This window comes from Balaenoptera ricei, chromosome 1, assembly GCF_028023285.1.
Source record: "Balaenoptera ricei isolate mBalRic1 chromosome 1, mBalRic1.hap2, whole genome shotgun sequence".
NCBI lineage: Eukaryota > Metazoa > Chordata > Mammalia > Artiodactyla > Balaenopteridae > Balaenoptera > Balaenoptera ricei.
In genome coordinates, this window is record NC_082639.1 from 38,192,362 (window position 1) to 38,211,534 (window position 19,173).

Below are 19,173 nucleotides of genomic sequence, written 5' to 3' on the forward strand. Positions count from 1 at the left end.
CAGCCACGTTTAAATGGATCATCCAGTTGAGAGGGAACAACAGAGAACTCACAGGAGATTCCTGAGAAGATGGGAGAAAACAGGATCCAAAATACACATGGAGAGACTAGCTTATAGTTGGAGGAGGGCTACCTTTTGTAATTTGACAGGTGAGAGGGAGAGGAGTTAGTTAGGTGGATGCAGACCAGTTATAGGTTTGGTGGTAGGAACGTAAGGGAATTCATAGCCAAGCATATGTTTACTCATTAAGTAGACAAAAAGTTTGCAGTCCTGTGGGACACCCAAGGCCCCATTTGAGATATCCCGCCAGCAGGTGGAGTTCAGAAGAGAGGACTGGGCTGTAGATAGATAGGAGTTTGAGCATCCCATGCTGAGAGTGGGAAAAACTCTCAGAATTAGGGGAAATCATCTGTGGTTCCTAGCAGTGGCCTTGAGGGTGCTATGTAGCTAAGTGCACTGGGGAGGAAGGACGTAGGCAAGGTCATTTAGAACAATAGATTATTGCCCTTCAGTCTGATTTGTAATTCAGTACACACGTGAGTGGGGCCTGAGTGACAAGGATGAGAACTGCAGTGCCCTTTGCCCACAGTGCTGGTCACATGTTTGCTGATTATGTTCCCAACATGTAGGAACCTCAACAAAGTGTGGCAGGAGGGTGACGGCCGGGGGCAACAAGAGGACAGGCAGACTGTTAAGACAGCCCACACCCCTGCCCCCACAAAACAGCATGCAAACACACTGCTGGGCAGAGACAGGTATTAAGAATCAATTAAGTGGCCTTTCTAATAGGAATGGGGTGAGGACAAAAGGGCTCTCACGTTTAACTTTATCAGGGTTAGTTTCTGAGTCTCCGTGTGTCCTGTGTTGGTGGACAGGATTCTGGCATCATGCCTGACAGGCTTGACTTCCTCTTCAGGGGAAGAAGAGAGCCTCTGGTAACCCCAAATCAGCCCCAGGACTGATCTTGATCTTTTGGTGCCATGGCAGAGAAGGTTTGGGAGCTTCGGGGCTTTTCAATACCCCAGTCTTCCTTTTGCCACCCCCCGCCCAGCCCACCCCTCCATAGCATGAGAACAAAAAGGTGCTTTATTGTAATGTCTTTATTGCATTACTGGAGCAAGTTGGCCAGACTGTCCCCACTTGGGGAAGGTAAAAAACAAAAAGACCAAAAAGTATCTCCCCTCACCTTCCCCCCACCCTCCCCCACAACTGCACAGCAATGTCTGAACACACCTGGTGACAAGAACAATTTGCAAAAGTGGTCTAGGAACTACATTATGAATTGTCCCAACACAAGACATACAGTTGGCTTCCTTGTAAATCCGATATTTTTACGTAACTACATGAATTTTTTTGACTACACCAAAGACAACAGAAGAATAGGTTTTTCACGAGTAACAACAGGGCACCAAAGTCACATGCTGGAATTTGTAAGGAAACAAGGTTGTCTGTCACAAGTGGCTGGAGCTAGAGCAAGGCTGAGCAGTTGACAGCAGAGGGCCCAGCCAGGCCCCCATCTGGACCCTCTGCTTTGAGGCCACTGAAGCCTCACACAGATCTACTAAGGAGTCTTAACTGGCAAGAGACCACCTTGAATAACCAGTAATTGCCCACATGCAATTCTTGGCCCAAGAGGACCCATGAGGCTGGTTCCTTGCTGCAAGAGGAGACCGGTGGAAGACACCACATTGGCTCTCAGAGCTTCTGCAAAGCACTTGAGGGTCCAAAATAAGCGGGGATTCCATCGAGGCTTGGAGACAGAGTAGGGGCGGTAATCAGAAGTCCTCAAACTTGACCAAATCAGTGGTAAGGACACCACTAGCCTATACAGGCCTGAGGCATGGCCAAGGCTTAGTTAGCATCTATGGCCAGATGGAGACAGAGCATTGTTCTGTGATGAAAGCTCAACCTGGAAAAGATAGGCCTCTGACCGGTGTCCAGCCAGCCCCAAGCTGCTTCCGTGTTGGTGGCCAGCTTCTCTAGCCTGGAAAACAATGAGCCCCTCTGGTCTTGGTCTGTCTCTTTACCCTCTGCCTCACTGAGGCTGCAGTTAAGATGCCAAGAGAGAATCCCAGGGCCCAGATCATGGGATAACACACAGAGCTAGGTTCTGATGAAGGAGGCCAAGACCTGCTGCCAAGACCATGGAGTAAAAGAGCTGCATACTACCCCTCCAAGTGGTTAGCAGACTGGTCCCTATGCCATTTCCACTGGTCAAGATCAAGCAAATCACATGGCAACTACTCAGAAAAGATACTTTCCAACTTCTCAAATGATCCCTAGGTCTTAGTTCCCACAAAGCGACAAATTCAGTAATGAAAAACAGGGAAGAAAAAGTGAAGGAATGTATGACTTAAAAATGAGTAGCCCTTCTCCACTAGCCAGCCCAAGTGTAAATGGTAGATGGTGCTTGCGCTCTCCCTGCACACCCTTAATGCTGCCTGATAAGGAGCAACACATGGTTCATCCTCATTCTCCTTTTCGGTTATTTTAAGAGATATCCAGGACACACTAAATTTTAGTACCAGAAAGAAGGGATTCCTTGCACCCAATCTTGAGCATCTAGCTGCTTAAGCAGGTTCAACAATCTGGCAATATGGGGAAGGGATTCCAGCGGGCTATCAACTAGTTAAGGGCTTAGGTCAGAACAGTGACACTGGAGGGGGTTTCATTTGTCTGCCTCACCCAATCCTGAGACTGCAACGTAACCAAGGAAAAGCCAAAGATATGCCCCTTTTCTTTCTATCTTCACTGTTAGTAACTCTGGAGGTTCTCCCCCAAATTGTTAATCTATGTCTATTTCTATGTCATGGTCCATTCTAGATCCTGTCACCAAGATAAGTGCTCAGGGGAAGCAAAATTTGTTTCTTTCATCCCCAAAACTGGAGTTTCCCTAGGTGTAAACCTTATTTATTCACCAAGAGATTGGCTCAGAGGCAGCTGGACTCTATTTGTCAAACGAGTGTTGACTGAGGAGGGTGGAGCATAATGGAGGTAGGAGTAGAGGCTGCCTCCAGCTCCATTTGCCCAGCTTCACTCAGCTGGAAGGCTTAAACCACATGAAGCAGAGGATTCCTGGCCTAAAATCAGGGCCACTGGAGCATGAGGACAGTCTGTGCACATCATCTTAACGGCAGGATCACAAAAAAGGCAAAGAAAAAAGCTTCCAGATGGCTTCGGCTAACAGTCTAAACTCCAAGCCATCCCTTCCTCTCCTTGCAAAAGTTTCAGAAACCACTGTATGGAAGCACATGGGTAATGTGGTATGACCCTCGCCCTGGAAACCAGAGCCCTTGGGCCTGTGATTTACTGAAGTCCCTGACCGCAATCTGGCTCCCTTCCAGCTACAGCCTTAGCCACCTATGGCTCCCCTGGGCCCCACCCAGCAAACGACAGGAGATGACGGGAAATTAAACCATGCTGACTATTTCTGCTGGGCATTTAAACTTGGGGAAGCACATATAAGAATGTTGTTCTACATCATTATTTGGTATATCAAGCCATCTAAAAGCACTGGATTGCACCTTTTCTTTACTCATACACACAAGTTACAAAGGTTTCAAACAACAGATCATTCTTTAGGCTAAGGAAACACCACACAAGTACCAACTTCATTTTATGATTCAAAGCTCACCAGCCCACAAAAAGAACACTATTCCTCATCTCAGAGAAACAAGGGCAGGGCAAAAGGAGTTACACTGACCAATTTTAGTGTTTGCTAAAACTAACAAATTCTCTAGTTTTACTTTCAAGTTTTGGTACAGAAGTGTGCATTCAGATACTAGTGCCGCCTTCTTCCATCAGACCTTAGTCTGGCAACAATCGTTTTGCTGGGATCAATTTGGTTTCTAAACATAATGCTTCTTTAAAGGGAGGAGCTACTGAGATGCTGACGCCTAAACGATGTTGGTTAAGTACCTTCGGTTGAAAGTTTTTACCCATGGATTAAGATTCTTTAAATGAAATCCCAAGCCTCCCCATTTTCCTTTGGTTGTCTTTTTCACCAAATGCCATTCTACCACTGAACCAAAACCACCGCCTTGTTGGGAGGAAGAGAGAAGGGCCATGCCCCACCACACTCTCAGGGCGACATGGCCTCTCAGAAGAGGACATGGACTCCCCAGAGGCTTCCAGATATAACTCTCACCCCCATCAGGCCTAATGTGTTCTGTTGAGGGTGCCTGGCTAAATAAAACAAAAACCCCAAGGAAACAGACTTTCCAAAAAACAGCATCTGCTCCCAGCTTCCTATGTCAGTGCAGCAGTGAGTCCCAGAGAACCCCAGGCCCCATATGCCCCCATTCTGGCCGGCTGCTGCTCGGCCTCTCCACTTCACATTCACAGAATCACTTCTTGTGCAAAACAAGCAGTCTACGTAGAAAGAATGCCCTCATAGTCTAATAAAAACTGTAGAAAAAATGCTAGAGAGCCACCGCTCTTCCCACTCCCTCTTTATCTGCAGAGCGAGGGCATCTGTGCGTGGACAGGGTAGGCAAGCCTGACGTTGAGGGAGTCATTGTGCTGGACGAGGGATGTCTGCTGGTAATGGAGCACCAGCTCCTTCAGTGAGCTGTACAGGTTGTAGGGCTCTGCAAAGCCATAGCCCCGAGCAGTGCTGTAGATCACGCAGTGCTTCACTTCCCCATCAGCACTGCAAAGATACAACACACAAACACCACAGGGAATTAAGGCAGATAGCAACAGATAAAGGGACCCTAAATGAACAGAAGTCTGAGAGCAGTTGTTCTGCAAAGGAGAAGCAGAAGCTTTTTGTCAATCAAAGCTTGTATGATATCACACCCATGTGTCCCCCCACCCCTACAGACTTGTCACAGAGATACCCTTCATTTCCCAAGACCTGGTAGCTAAAATGGATGGCTGCATTTAATCACTCAGCTCTGGACCTCCATGAGGCAAGAATGCACTGCAGGGGGCAAAACAAACCAAAAAAAAAAAAAATTAAGTGTGCAAATCAGTGGTTTTTAGAATATTCATAAGGTTGTGAAACAATCACCACTATCTCACTCCAGAATATTTTCATCACCCTAAAAAGAAACCATATATCCATTAGTAGTCACTCTGTATTCCTCCCTCCCCCTAGACCCGGGCAACCACTAACCTACTGTCACTATGGATTTGCCTACTCTGGACATTTCATATAAACGGAATCATACAGTATCACTCAATCTTTTGTGTCTGGCTACTTTCACTTAATACACCATTTTCAAAGTTCTTCTGTGTGGTAGCATGTATTGATACTTCATTTCTCCTCATGGCTGAGTAATATTCTATTGTATGGATATGCCACAATTTGGTTGTCCATTCATCAACTGATGGGACACCTGGATTGTTAACACTTTTTGGCTATAGTGAATAGTCACATACAAGTTTTTGTATGGACACGGGTTTTCAGTTCTCTTGGATATATACCTAAGAGGGGAACTGTTGAGTCATAAGTTAAACTTCTTGGGAATTCCCCGGAGGGCCAGTGGTTAGGACTCAGTGCTTTCACCGCCGTGGCCCTGGGTTCAATCTCTGGTCGGGGAACTAAGATCCCACAAGCTGCGTGGCATGGCACCCCCCAACCTCGCCAAAAAGAAAGTTAAACTTTTTGAGAAACTGCCAAACTGTTTTCTGAAGCGGTTGCACCATTTTAAGTTCCTGCCAGCGGTGTACGAGGGCTCTAACTTCTCCACATCCCTGTCAACACTTGTTATTGTCCATCTCTGTGATTACTGTCATCCTTGTGGTATCTCATGGTGGTTTTGATTTACAGTTCCCTAATGACTAATGACATTGAGCATCTTTTCATATGCTTATTGACCATTTATATATCTTCTTTAAAGAAATGTCTACTTGAATCCTTTGCCCATTTTTAATTGGGGCACTTGTCTTTTTATTGTTAAGAGTTCTTCATATATTAGACACTAGTTGCTTAGATATATGATTTGCAAATATTTCCTCCCATTCTGTGGGTTGTCTTTTTTACTTTCTTGATAGTGTCCTTTGATGCACAAAGTCTTTAATTACGGTGAAGTCCAATTTATCTTTTTCTTTTGTCATCTGAGTTTTTGATGTGTTAAGAGACCACTGCCTAATCCAAAGTCACAAAGATTTATACCTAATGTTTTCTCCTAAGTGTTTTACCTTTTAGCTCTTACATTTAGTTCTATGATACATTTTGGGTTTTTTAAAAAATATTTATTTATTTATTTTTGGCTGCGTCGGGTCTTAGATGCAGCACGCGGGATCTTTTTGTTGCAGTGCATGGGCTTCTCTCTAGTTGCAGCGCGCAGACTCTAGCTGTGGTGCACAGGCTTAGTTGCCCTGTGGCATGTGGGATCTTAGTTCCCCAACCAGGGATCGAACCCGCGTCCCCTGCATTGGAAGGTGGATTCTTAACCACTGGACCACCAGGGAAGTCCCTAAGATACACTTTGAGTTAATTTTTGTATATGGTGTGAGGTGGGGGTCCAACCTCATTCTTCTGCATGTGGCTCACCAGTTGTCCCAGCACCATGTGCTGAAATGACTATTTTTTCCCCTTTGAATGGTCTTGAGACCCTTGCTGAAAACCAACTGACCATAATTGTAAGAGTTTATTATTTCCTGGCTCTCATTTCTATTCATTGAGCTACATGTTTAATCTTATGTTAGTACCTCACAATTTTGATTACTACAGCTTTGTTGTAAGTTTTCAAATTGGGAGGTGTACTTCAACTCTTTTCTATTCTTTCAAGGTTATTTTAGCTGTTCTGGATCCCTTGCATTTTCATATGAATTTTAAGATCATCTTGACATTTCTGTAAAAAGCCAGCTCGTACTGTTTATAGGGATTACACTGAACACATAGATCAATTTGGGAAGTACTGCCATCCATGAACACGGATGTTTTTCCACTTATTTAGGTTTTCTTTAAGTTCTTTCAATGATGTTTCATAGTTTTCACTGTATAGCTCTTGCACTTTTTTTTAAGCCTAGGCATTTTAGCATTTTTTATGCCATTATAAATAGACTGTCTTCATTTCATTTTCAGATTGTTCACTGCTAGTATATAGAAATACAACTGATTTTTGGTATCCTAATCTTTTAACCTGCAACCTTGCTGAACTCATTTACTAGCTCTAATAGTTTACTTCTTCCTTTCCAATCTGGATACCTTTTATTTCTTTTTCTTGCCTAAATGCCCTAGCTAGAACCTTCTGTACAATGATTAGGAGTGGTGAGAGCAGACATCCTTGTCTTCTTCCTGAGCTTAAGCATTCAGTCTTTTACCACTAAGTATGATATTAGCTGTGGGTTTTTCATACCCTTTATCAGGCTGAGGAAGTGCCCTCCTATTCCTAGTTTATTCAGTGTTTTTTAACATGTAAGAGTGTAAAACGCTTTTTCTGAGTCTACTGAAATAATCAGTAGATTATTGTCAGTTGATTTTTGTCCTTAATTCTATTAATATGGTTTATTACATTGATTTTTTAATGTTGAACCTCTTGGCATTCCTAAGATGAATTCTACTTAGTCATGGTTTATAATCCTTTTTATATGCTGCTGGAGTTGCTTTGCTAGTGTTTTGTTAAAGATTTTTATGTCTATATTCATAAGGAATATGCCTTCATAAAATGAATTAGGAAGTGTTCTCTCCTATTTTTTGGAAGAGTTTGTGAAGGACTTGTGTTAATTCCTTTTACATATTTGGTAGAATTCACCAGTGAAGCCAATTTCTTTACTTGTTAGAGTTCTATTCAGAATTTCTACTTCCTCTTAAGTCAGTTTTGGTAGTTTGTGTGCTTCCAGGAATTTGTCCATTTCATCTAGGTTGTTTAATTTGTTAGCATATAATTATTCATAGTATTCCATCATTATTTTTTTTTATTTCTGTAAGGACTGCAAGTAGTGTCCCCTCTTTCATCCTGATTTTAGTAATTTGTGTCTTCTCTCTCTCCCGTGTGTGTATGTGTGTGTGTGCAAGACTTTAACTAGAAGTTATTGATTTTGTTCATCCCAATTTCTGGTTTCACTGATTTCCTCAATTGTTTCCTTTTTAAAAAAATTTTATTTATTTTATTTATTTTTGGCTGCATTGGGTCTTTGTTGCCGCGCATGGGCTTTCTCTAGTTATGGCAAGCAGGGGCTACTCTTCGTTGCGGTGCGCAGGCTTCTCACTGCAGTGGCTTCTCTTGTTGCAGAGGTCGGGCTCTAGGCACGCGGGCTTCAGTAGTTGTGACACGTGGGCTCAGTAGTTGTGGTGCACAGGCTTAGTTGCTCTGCGGCATGTGGGATCTCCCTGGACCAGGGCTTGAACCCGTGTCCCCTGCATTGGCAGGCGGATTCTTAACCACTGCACCACCAGGGAAGCCCTCCTCAATTGTTTTCTATTCTCTATTTTATTTACTTCTGTTCTAATCTTTATTATTCCCTTCCTTTTGCTCGATTGGGTTTAGTTTGCTCTTCTTTTTTTAGTTTCTTAAGGTGAAAGAAGGGTAGGTTATTGATTTGAGAGCTTTTTTAATATAAATGCTTACAGTTATAAATTTCCCTCTTAGCACCGCTTTAGCTGCATTCCATAAGTTTTGAATTTTGTGCTTCTCTTTTTAACTCGAAGTATTTTCTAATTTCCCTTGTTTTCTTTTTTTGATCTATTGCTATTTAGGAGTGTGTTATTTATTGTCCACATTTGTGAATTTCCCAAATTCCCTTATTTTTACTTTCTAATTTCTTTCCATTGTGGTTATAGACAACATATTTTGTATGATTTCAACCCTATTTATTGAGACTTGTGGCCTAACCTGTAGTCTAGCCTGTATAATATTTCATGTGCACTTGAGAAGAATGTGTATTCTGCTGTTGTTAGATGAAGTGTTCTAGAGATGTCTGTTAGGTCTAGTTGTTTTATAGTGTTGTTCAAGTCTTCTGTTTCCTTGTTGATCTAACTGTTCTATCTCTAATCAAATTTCTTACCCCAAATAGCAATAACAATAAGGATCACAAGTGCTCACTACCTAACTAACTCCTTAACCTAGTGAAACACACATATTGTTGTTTCTAGCCTGAGAAGGCTGTAGAGTTAAGCAATTTCTTCTTAGGCTTCTTTATAATGTCATTTACAGAAATTAAAATGGAAAAACAAGTGAGTTTTATGCCTTGACTTCCTACTACATGATCATTTTAATTTTGCTATGAGAGTCTCCTTAAAAACTGAACTTATTCACATCCCTAACTTCAGCAAATGTCCTGAGTAAACTGAGAAATCACTGTAAGCAGGCTTTCTGTAGCTGGAGTGGCTAGCAAACAAGTGTAAGTCTGTGATGCCAGACTCTTTTGCTTCCAATCTCTCCAAAAGTGAACCCCAATATGATATATTACTGCAGTTGGTTTTCATAGGCAACAGAAATCCACACTGCTGTGGACTTGAGTCTGGTTAAGTCTGTGGCTAAAGGAAGGAGAAGGAGAAAAAGAATACAGCTCCCAAGATACTCAAGCTGCTCCTTGGTCTCCCAGGAATTAGCTGAGCTGCTGAGCAGCATTTTCCACCAGCCAAGTCTTTAACCCACAGGCTGCCACCCAACGACCTAGATAAGAGTGAGGGACTACTAATGCGCTGGGCTTATTGTCTTCCTTCTTTTTATTGTTCTTAAAAGATCTCAGATCCTGCAAGAGTCATATTCTCCTGCCATTTCCACTCAAATACACTTGAGTATCTGAGCCCAGGTCAGAGAGAAATGAAATGTTTCAAGTAGCTCTATCTTTGGATAATACTAATCCAATTCCTGCCTTACTTTTTGCCCATAGATGTCCCACTATTCAATATCCTTTCAAAGTCCAGCTCAAATGCCACCTCTTCCACAAAATCTCCCAACCCTCTTTCTCTAACAGAATTAGTTCTTCATGCACACAGCCTACTAGTGATACCTATGTCACAGTGATTTTATTTATCTTGGATATTTAACTGTGAAATGAAGAAAGTGTGGTGCAAAAGAAAAATGTGGGCTTTGAAACCAGGTAAAGTTGGATTCAAACTCTGACTGCATGACAGAGACAGACCACTAAGGACAAGATGATCATGTAAAGCACTAAGCATTCTGTTAATATGAGTGTCTTTTGTCTATCCTCACCACTTTGTCCTCTTTGAGGGCAAAATCATTTTGTCATCTTTGCTTGCCTTCTGGCATGTCCATCAGCAGCATCATTATCATAATAATATTAGTAGATAACATTTACTTATTATGTTCCAGCACTGATCAAAGTATATTAAATCACATATATTAACTCGAGTAATACTTTAAAAACCCTTAAGTAGATATTATTATTATCCTTATTTTACAAATAAGGAAACTAGGCAAAGAAAGTTTAAGTAACTTACCCTAGGTCACATATCTGGTAAGTGGTAGAGTCAGGATCTGAATCCTGTATATCTGGCCCCAAAGCTTGCTCTCATGACCATCATACTATTACCTCCACTGTAGGTATGGTCTTTGTCAATGAAAACAGTTGCCTTTTTAAGGAATATATATATAACACTTTGGCAAAATCTCACTGAGGCATGATTAATTGTCCCCAGAATTTCACTTTCCATTAAAAGGAAAATAGGCTTTTCCAAACAAAGTCATACAATCATCTTACAGAAAACATCCAACATTTTCTATCACTACCTCAACAGAATACTATTTAAGTACAAATTTTAGATAGTTTTTCTTCTGAAGTAAAAACAGTTCTGTTTAATCAAGCCTTCCTTAATCTGACAATGAAGGCCTAGTTAGGCAAGCAGGAGACTACTAAAGAATTAAGTGATCTTTTCAATTGAAAATCTCAAATTACTTTTCAGAGATACCTAAAATCCAATAGCAACAATGCAGGGCCTAGTCTGCTTACCATTTAAATTAAAATCCCCGAAATAATTTCAGATGGTATTTCTCTTAAAGCAACTAACTGTTTTCTTTGTACTAATATTAATGGTCTAAGCCATGGTTCCTCATTTTACTGTACTTCAACTAATTTGATCTGAACTTTAGGAGGCGTTGATTTTCTATTAATCAATGTGGAAGTTTTCAAAAGGTTATACCCCCAGAGAAGACTTACACCACAGAGCAAGCATAACATCCTTTCTTGCTACTCTCACGAATTAAGAATGCACCATCAGGTTTCCCATAAAGCAAGTCCTCTGCTTGTACTCGATTGATATCCTCAACAAACCAGGTTTTCTCATCATAATGGGGCAGGTTTTCATCTTCCTCATTGATAAAATAGGTCCTAAAAATTAAATGTTAAAATATTATTCTAACAATCAGTTTACTTATATCTAAAAGCAAATCCACGAATAAAACTCTCTTCTAAATCTTTAACCACAAAATGACAAAGTGGAATTGCAATTAGTTGGATTTTTTTTTAACAACTTCATTATTTGCTATCATGCAGAAAGCACAGAATTCACATGTCTCATCCAATAACCTGACACATGAATGTGTGAATGAGCAATGCTTAAGCATCCATGTTTCATATGGTTCAGCAGGTCTTTGAACTCAAGTGCCTATAGGGTATTCTTGAGGCAATTCAATTTAAAGAGGTGCAAAGTTCTTGATTCAAATGTCCTCAAATAACAAAGAGAACCAGCACGCAGTATGTATTAAGAAGTCCCATGTCTTATCCTGGAAACAAAGCCCTCTGACAGAAAGGTACAGAGAGAACTTACTCAGCAGCATCCTCATTCTTGATTCCCAGCCAGGCATTTAGGCGCTTCTGTCTTACTCCTTTGTGATTGAGCCACCTGCCAGAGGGAAGACACCAGTGTCAGTGTCTATGCAAACTCTGCCTGGACAAAGCAGACACGTCCAAGCCAACCAAACTTCCAGGGTCCAGGAACTTATTTTCCCCAGTCCCACTAAGAATGGCCAGAGATTTCCCTAAACTTGTTTCTCCATTACTTTTCCTTCAACTTTTTGCAAAAAGGCAGAGACACAGAAAGCTACTTGAAATTAGGCACTTATCTCACTTTTCACTTTCCTTTTCTAAAAGGTTATATAACCACAAGCACACATATACTCGCACTCAAACACAATGGGACACTTGTTTCTGAAATCATTAGTTAGGCGAGCATGGTGTCACATTTGCAATCTCCACTAAGCCAGAGTATGCAATCCCTCACTGGCCTACTACACTGAGTTACCTTCTAAAACAGAATTTCAAGGTCTATTTTTGCACCTAAGTGAGCCACAAGAAATTCAGGGTGGCAATCTGAGTAATTAATACAAATCTACTTCATCACCAGGTAGATCACAGTATTTCAAAATATACCAACATTTTAGATGTAAAATGAAATAAACCATTTCATCTCGTTCCACTGAGATGGACGATGGCCTAAAACTTCAGTGGAGTATAAAAACTCTTTCATTCATCACCATCCTCCAACCAGGCCCCTGATCATTCAGGTGTCATCATAAACATCTCAGGGAAGACTACCCTAAATTGTCCCAACTAAGGCAGTCCACCAGTCACTCTACACTTTTATTTTATCATCTTCTTAGTACTTGCCTGCAATTCATTTTTTTTAATGGTTTTTTTGGCCACGCTGCACGGCTTGGGGGATCTTAGTCCCCAACCAGGGACTGAACCCGGGCCACAGCAGTGAAAGCGCTGAGTCCTAACCACTGGACCACCAGGGAACTCCCTGAAATTCATTATTTTCACTTGGTTATGTTTGTCTCCCCAGCTAAAATGTAAGCTGCTTTAAAGAAAGGGATCTGTCCTGCTCATGGCTATTCCAAACGCTGAAAACAGTACCAGCACATGGTAGATATTCAATAAATAGTCAGTAAATATCTGTAGGTGGGCCACTTTTAACAAAGTCTTCAGGGTCAACTCCAAGATCATCTTGTACCTCCCTCTGACCCCAAGTACAGTAGATAACTTGGCATCACAACTAATTCTAAAGTTCTTTTAAGATAGATTACACAGCCTTTCTCAATAAGACGTTAACCTGGATTTCGGTTAACCTGGATTTCATTTTGTATGCTTAGTGAACCTGGATTTCATTTCAGTTAACCTGGATTTCATTTTGTATGCTTAGTGAAACTGGAAAACTGGAAAACAACTAACATATGATCTTGATAGAATTTATTTAGTAACAAACCCCATCCTACACTATCACTTCTCTTAGCAAAATATCCAGATACCCTCCTCTAAACACTCTTAATATCCAAAGTTTTCTATCCTTGAAGAACTGATCTTTCCTTTGTTAAATAAACTGATCTTTCTCTTTATTAAATAAAGAGACAAGCACACTGGGTAAAAGGCTTAAAATGAACAAACTGTACCACATTTTCTCTTGAGTCCCCATTTTCTTATAAGCCACCAACCTCTGTAAACTGAGCCTCCTTTTCTGCCACAAGGAATGTTAAGACACCCAGGAAAATCCAGGCGAAAGAGAAGAATATTTTGGTTCACGCTCTATCTATGATGTCTCGGCCTTCTGACACAGGCAACTTTTCTAATCTCCCAAAAGTCCACTTCAAATACTACTATATAGTTCTGACTCCTTAAACATCTAATAACAATGCCAGGAACTGACTAGCTTGTAAAAATGATTTTTAAAAAGCTCAAGTAAATTTAGCATGTTAATTCATATTTAATTTACTGTTATTGAGTAATGCCACATATAAAACAGTACATTCTAGGGGAAAAACCTGAACAAAGCATCAAAGACCTAACATCCGGGGCTTCCCTGGTGGCGCAGTGGTTGAGAATCTGCCTGCCAATGCAGGGGACACGGGTTCAAGCCCTGGTCTGGGAGGATCCCACGTGCTGCAGAGCAGCTGGGCCCGTGAGCCACAGTTGCTGAGCCTGCGCGTCTGGAGCCTGTGCTCCGCAACAAGAGAGGCCGCGATAGTGAGAGGCCCGCGCACCGCGATGAACAGTGGCCCCCGCTTGCCACAACTAGAGAAAGCCCTCGCACAGAAACGAAGACCCAACACAGCCATAAATTAATTAATTAATTAATTTTTTAAAAAAAAGAAAAAGAAAGCTAAGAGACATTAAAAAAAAAAGAAAAAAAGACCTAACATCCAATTCTCATTCTGTCACTAACTGTGTGGTTTTTTTCTTTGTTTATTCTAAAAAAGATATGAAGTTGAAGTTACAACATAAATTCAGTGCACATAGGATGAACTTATTTTCTTTATGTTCAATTTCATCTTCAACATAAAATCCCTAATCAAACTATCATTTTGTTTACTGTGTACTATGACATTTCGTACTATGACATTTTGCCTAATTTGTATCAGTTAGGGCCTTGGCTAGAAGCAGAAGGCACAGTCAAACTGGTAGTTGAGGAGAGTTTACTGTTTACAAAGGTCTTGAGATGTTTTAGAGAAACTCCCTGGGGCTAGCAATAGTGGGAAGACAACCTCTCCTAGAACTGAAGAATCAGTTGGAGACAGCCGTGACTTGAACCCAGAGAGTATTGTATGGAGAGTGCCACCTTTGGTGGAGAATGAGGACACAGCCAACTCACTGTGATCACACAGAGAGGAAGCCAGAAAATAAATATTCTTACTTCAATCTCCTCCTGCCCTCTCATCTCCTGCCAGTCCCTCCAAATGGCCAAAACTAATTAGAAGCCAGAGGGCAAATAGATCCGTTTTCTTAGGCACAGAGCAGGGTAGAGAAAGATGAAGAGTAGAAACTGTGAGGGCAAATGGAAAATTCCAGCACACCCTTTGAAATGGATTATCGGGGTTTTTTTTGAAATGGATTAACTTTAAGTGGACTTTTTTTTCCAGGACCTATTATCCTCAGATAAAGAGATGGCTTCCTGTATTCAAGGAGTGTTTACCCAGCATAAGAGAATGGGACTTTTAATGGCTTATTTAGGATACATTTTAATGTAAGATTAAACTAACTTTTGTAGTCACAATGTGTACCTTTACTGAACAATTACTGACACAGTAATAATATCCTTCAGAATTCCTCATACACATGGCTGCCCCATCTTGCCTCTCCAATTTTACTTTCGGGAAGTTGATTTTTTTGAGCTATGTGTAAGATGACATTTATTCAAATTAAGTTTTATGATATTCAATTTGGATCATAGTTTCAGTCTCCTGAGATCTTTCTGGAGCCTGATATTTTATCATCTATCTATCTGATCAGGTACTTATCCCAGCTTTTTAAAATATGATCAGCTGCTAATGACGATCCAGTCACTGATAATAATGTTACTTTGGGTGTAGATGTGGATGGACTGACGCACACTACACAGAGCCTACTCTAGGGTGGCAATAAGTCATAGTTTATTAGTCAGGTTAGACTAAGTTGTGTTATGGCAAATTATTCTTTATTTTGAATTCAGGTTTATGAATACCAAGAAAAGTAAATGGTAATCATGAAAACTAGCTCCTGATGAAAAAGAATTGCAAATGAACTCCTTTTTTTGAAAAGGAATTTTAAAGGCTTTTAGGGAATTCCCTGGCGGTCCTGTGGTTAGGACTCCGCGCTCTCACTGCCGTGGGGCCTGGTTGGGGAACTAAGATCCCGCAAGCCACATGGCATGGCCAAAAAATAAAAATAAAGTAAAAATAAATAAAGGATTTTATATTTAAGAAATATTTTATTCTATATTTAACAAATGAAATTCTGCATTTAGGCATTCAAGAATATTCTAGAAACAGTACATTGGAATCTCAGCAGAAAATCTCAAAAAATCCTTATGGGCTATACAGCGGGAAGTCAGGGAAATGTCCACACGCAAAAGGGACCTGATAAACTAATGACAGTCTCTCGTTGGGTGCTGCAGAATTCCAACCAATTCCAACTTCAACACAGGACCAAAGAGAGATCATATTCAGTATCATGCAGCAATACAACCAGTCTCTTTCAGGACTGACTGTACAATTTCAGCATTAGAGCAGATCAAGCCTACCAATCCTAGTATTGTCTTTGTTAGAAACATCAAAGCACGGACTATGGGACAGTGGACTATCCTCCCTGAAGCAACACTTCCAAAAGAGGCAATGGTTTTCTGTGTCTCCCTAAACATCCTAGCAGGATACAGGCAGGTCATGGCTTATCATCCATGATAAATTCTAAATATAGAGCTAAATTCTCTTATATTTAGCTTACATAACTTGTTAAAGGAACTTTCAAGGTCTAGTTTGCCACCCTTAGTCATGCACCTAGGAATGGCAGGTTTCTTAATATCTCATCACTTTCCAGGGCAAAGAAGTGCTTCCAATCATTCCTTTGGTCCATGGCACAGCCTTCTTGGGCCTTTCTTCGGCTTCATTATATGACCCGAACCATATAAGCATTCCAAGAGCAGACACATCCTGCTTTTACACAAGGGCACCTCCCTGCCTTGCTTCCAAAGCTCTTCTGTATGCTATGTGTACTTCCTTGACTCTTTTTTGGCCACAATAGCAAACTGAAAGATCTCTAGAGAGGAGTGCTACTAAAAACTACTCAGTATAGTGTAGTTATAATTGTTTGCTCCCAAAACAATCACCTTAGATTTTCCTCTACTGAAACTCAACAGCCAATGTTCCAACCTCTAAGCTTGCATTTTATCCCCTCCCTCTTTCTGACACAAACAAACCCTCAGAGGTCTTTACTCTGTCTCCTCCTGCCAAGAGTTTGAACTGAGTGTGTTACATGCATGAAAGTTACCCATAAACATATTACATAACAGTCTATTCATTACCTAGAACTAAACCTAATATATTTTCCTTTCTCATGGATTTTCTCCTTCTATGAATCAGTCATCTGGCCTAAAACTCTTAATCCACACATCTTGTTCTGATAATATATCTTTCAATTTATATTTAGATAATATCCCTATATCTAGCTAAATCACTGTTTTCCATCACTCCTCAGGTGTGCCATTTTTCATACCTGCTATCAACAGTAATGTTTCTATTACTTAAATATAGAATCTTATTTCTTAAATATAAAAACCCTTTAACGGACTATTCTGTATATTTCTTTGTAGGCCCACACTATTAGTGTCCTTGCCTTTGAGGGGTAATTTCTGTTTCTATGGTTCTTCTACGTAGCCGAAGATTCTGGGTTTTGTGTTTTAGGCACACATTAATGAATCTGTACCTTTAAAACTCAACCACTTTGCTCATTTGTATGGATTACAGTCTTACCTTCTGATTGGCCCCACACGCTTGACTTCAGGTAGACTCTAATACCCTGACTACTAACAGGACTGCTTTCCTAAATTCTTACAATCTCACTGGCCAGTTCTCAATGACAAATCTCTTCTTCTACCTCTAAGGTCTCTAGCCCAGTAGGAATCAGGTGGTGGTGGATCCCTCTCACATAGTCCCAGAATACTCACACAAGGTGCTGATCTCGGATCTTGCGCAGCTGGATCAGGTCAGGTTTGATACTGTTCATTTTTTTATCTATTTCCCGGTTGTCCAAAGCTTGTTTCTTCAAATCCTGCTCTAGACGCATTTTGCTATCATGAATCTCACCCAGACGTGATTTCAATTTGTCATAGTTCATCATAATTCTGTAAAAATATTTGACATATTAAGGTTAAAACACGAACCAAGCAGGAGCTTTCTACAGTATGAACACAGTCCTAACACCTGAAGTGTGGTGGACATCTGCTGTTTTTGCCTAGCACATATCCATTCCTACTCTTCTGGGAACAGCACCCTCATGTTCCCTGCCCCCATCTCAGATTCACAGGTGAGCATCCACACCACCCAGCCTGGCCAATAAGAGTGTTCCATTCCTGGTGGCGCAGTGGTTAAGAATCCGCCTGCCAATGCAGAGGACATGGGTTTGAGCCCTGGTCCAGGAAGATCCCACATGCCCTGGAGCAACTAAGCCTGTGTGCCACAACTACGGAATCCTGCGTGCCACAGCTACTGAAGCCTGCGTGCCCTAGAGCCTGTGCTCAACAAGAGAAGCCACAGCAATAAGAAGCCCGCACACCACAATGAAGAGTAGACCCTGCTCGCCCAAACTAGAGAAAGCCCATGCGCAGCGACGAAGACCCAATGCAGCCGAAAATAAAATTAATTAATTAAAAAAACAAAAAACAAAGAGTGTTCCATTCCATCCTATCCCTGCCTCAGGCCACAATGACTTGTTCAGAAATGGGAATAATACCCAAACTGACCCAATGAGAGTCAAATCTAGGACTCTTACTAGAAATACTGTAAACAGAGATTCTCTTTCCACTGGGACTAAGTTGTGAACATGTGATTCTAGGACTCCCAGTAGCTAATATTGCTACCTCGTAGGGAAAGCCTGCCTGAGGATGAAGCCAACACAGAGAAAAACTGAGCCAAAAGACAGAGCATGAGGAGAATCCTGATGATCTTGTTTGGGCCCTGGATCCAGCCATGACTGAACAAGTAAAGCTGGGTTACTGTGTGAATTAATTGTGGTAATACATGTAAAAGGACTAAACTGTGCCTGGGACATCTTGGTAAGCACTCAGTAGATGATGGCCCTAAGCTTTTCCAGCACACAAAGTTTTGCTGTGCTCTGAACCCTAAGGCAACAACTGTCCACATTACTCATTTGTCACTCGATAGTATGTAGTTTTATATTACTATTAAAACGTCATCATGATACTTTAACTCCCTTTGCAACTAAACTACAAGTTCTTTTCTATTTCTTCATTATTAGTAATAACTGTCACTTACTGATACCATATGTCAAGATACACACACACACACACACACACACACACACACACACACCTTTCTCTACCATAAATGTGTGTGTGTGTATCACTTAGTCCTCATAGCATTTCAACAAGGTTTTATCCACAGTTTTATGCAGGAAGAAACAGGCTCAGAGAGTTAAGTAACTCACTCAAGGTCACACAGCTAGTAAATGGTTAATATAGCATTTAAGCCCACAGTTTTATTCATTAAGCTATACTGCCTCACAGCACTTAATACTATTCTTAGGCACAGAGAAGTTCACTAACACTTTGGTACTAATATGAGAAATAATTTTGCTTTTCCCTTGCATGTGATTCATTTTTCTTTATTATCCGCTTTTTCACTCCTCAACCCCATGTTATTTGGCTCATTTTCTAATACTCCACTAAATTTGCTTTGATAAAGGTTCTCAATATTCTTTTAGTTGCCAGATCCAGTACTTCTCATGCTTCTCACTCTCTGTGTAATCTCATGCTTAGCATCTACCATCACC

General features: G+C 41.0%; 1 protein-coding gene across 2 annotated transcripts in view; it reads right to left on the bottom strand.

Annotated features, from left to right (window-relative positions):
* Window positions 1-1,085: 1,085 nt before the first annotated feature.
* PIK3R3 (phosphoinositide-3-kinase regulatory subunit 3) overlaps window positions 1,086-19,173 on the bottom strand; it is an 86,482-nt gene continuing 68,394 nt past the window's right edge. For both annotated transcript variants that reach the window (XM_059921832.1, XM_059921842.1), the window contains 4 exons: window positions 17,330-17,506; window positions 11,687-11,761; window positions 11,077-11,247; window positions 1,086-4,651 (listed from right to left, as the gene is read on the bottom strand). In XM_059921832.1, the coding sequence (XP_059777815.1) occupies window positions 4,453-4,651; window positions 11,077-11,247; window positions 11,687-11,761; window positions 17,330-17,506 (622 nt within the window). In that variant the 3' untranslated portion in view covers window positions 1,086-4,452. The remainder of the gene's footprint in view (window positions 4,652-11,076; window positions 11,248-11,686; window positions 11,762-17,329; window positions 17,507-19,173) is intronic.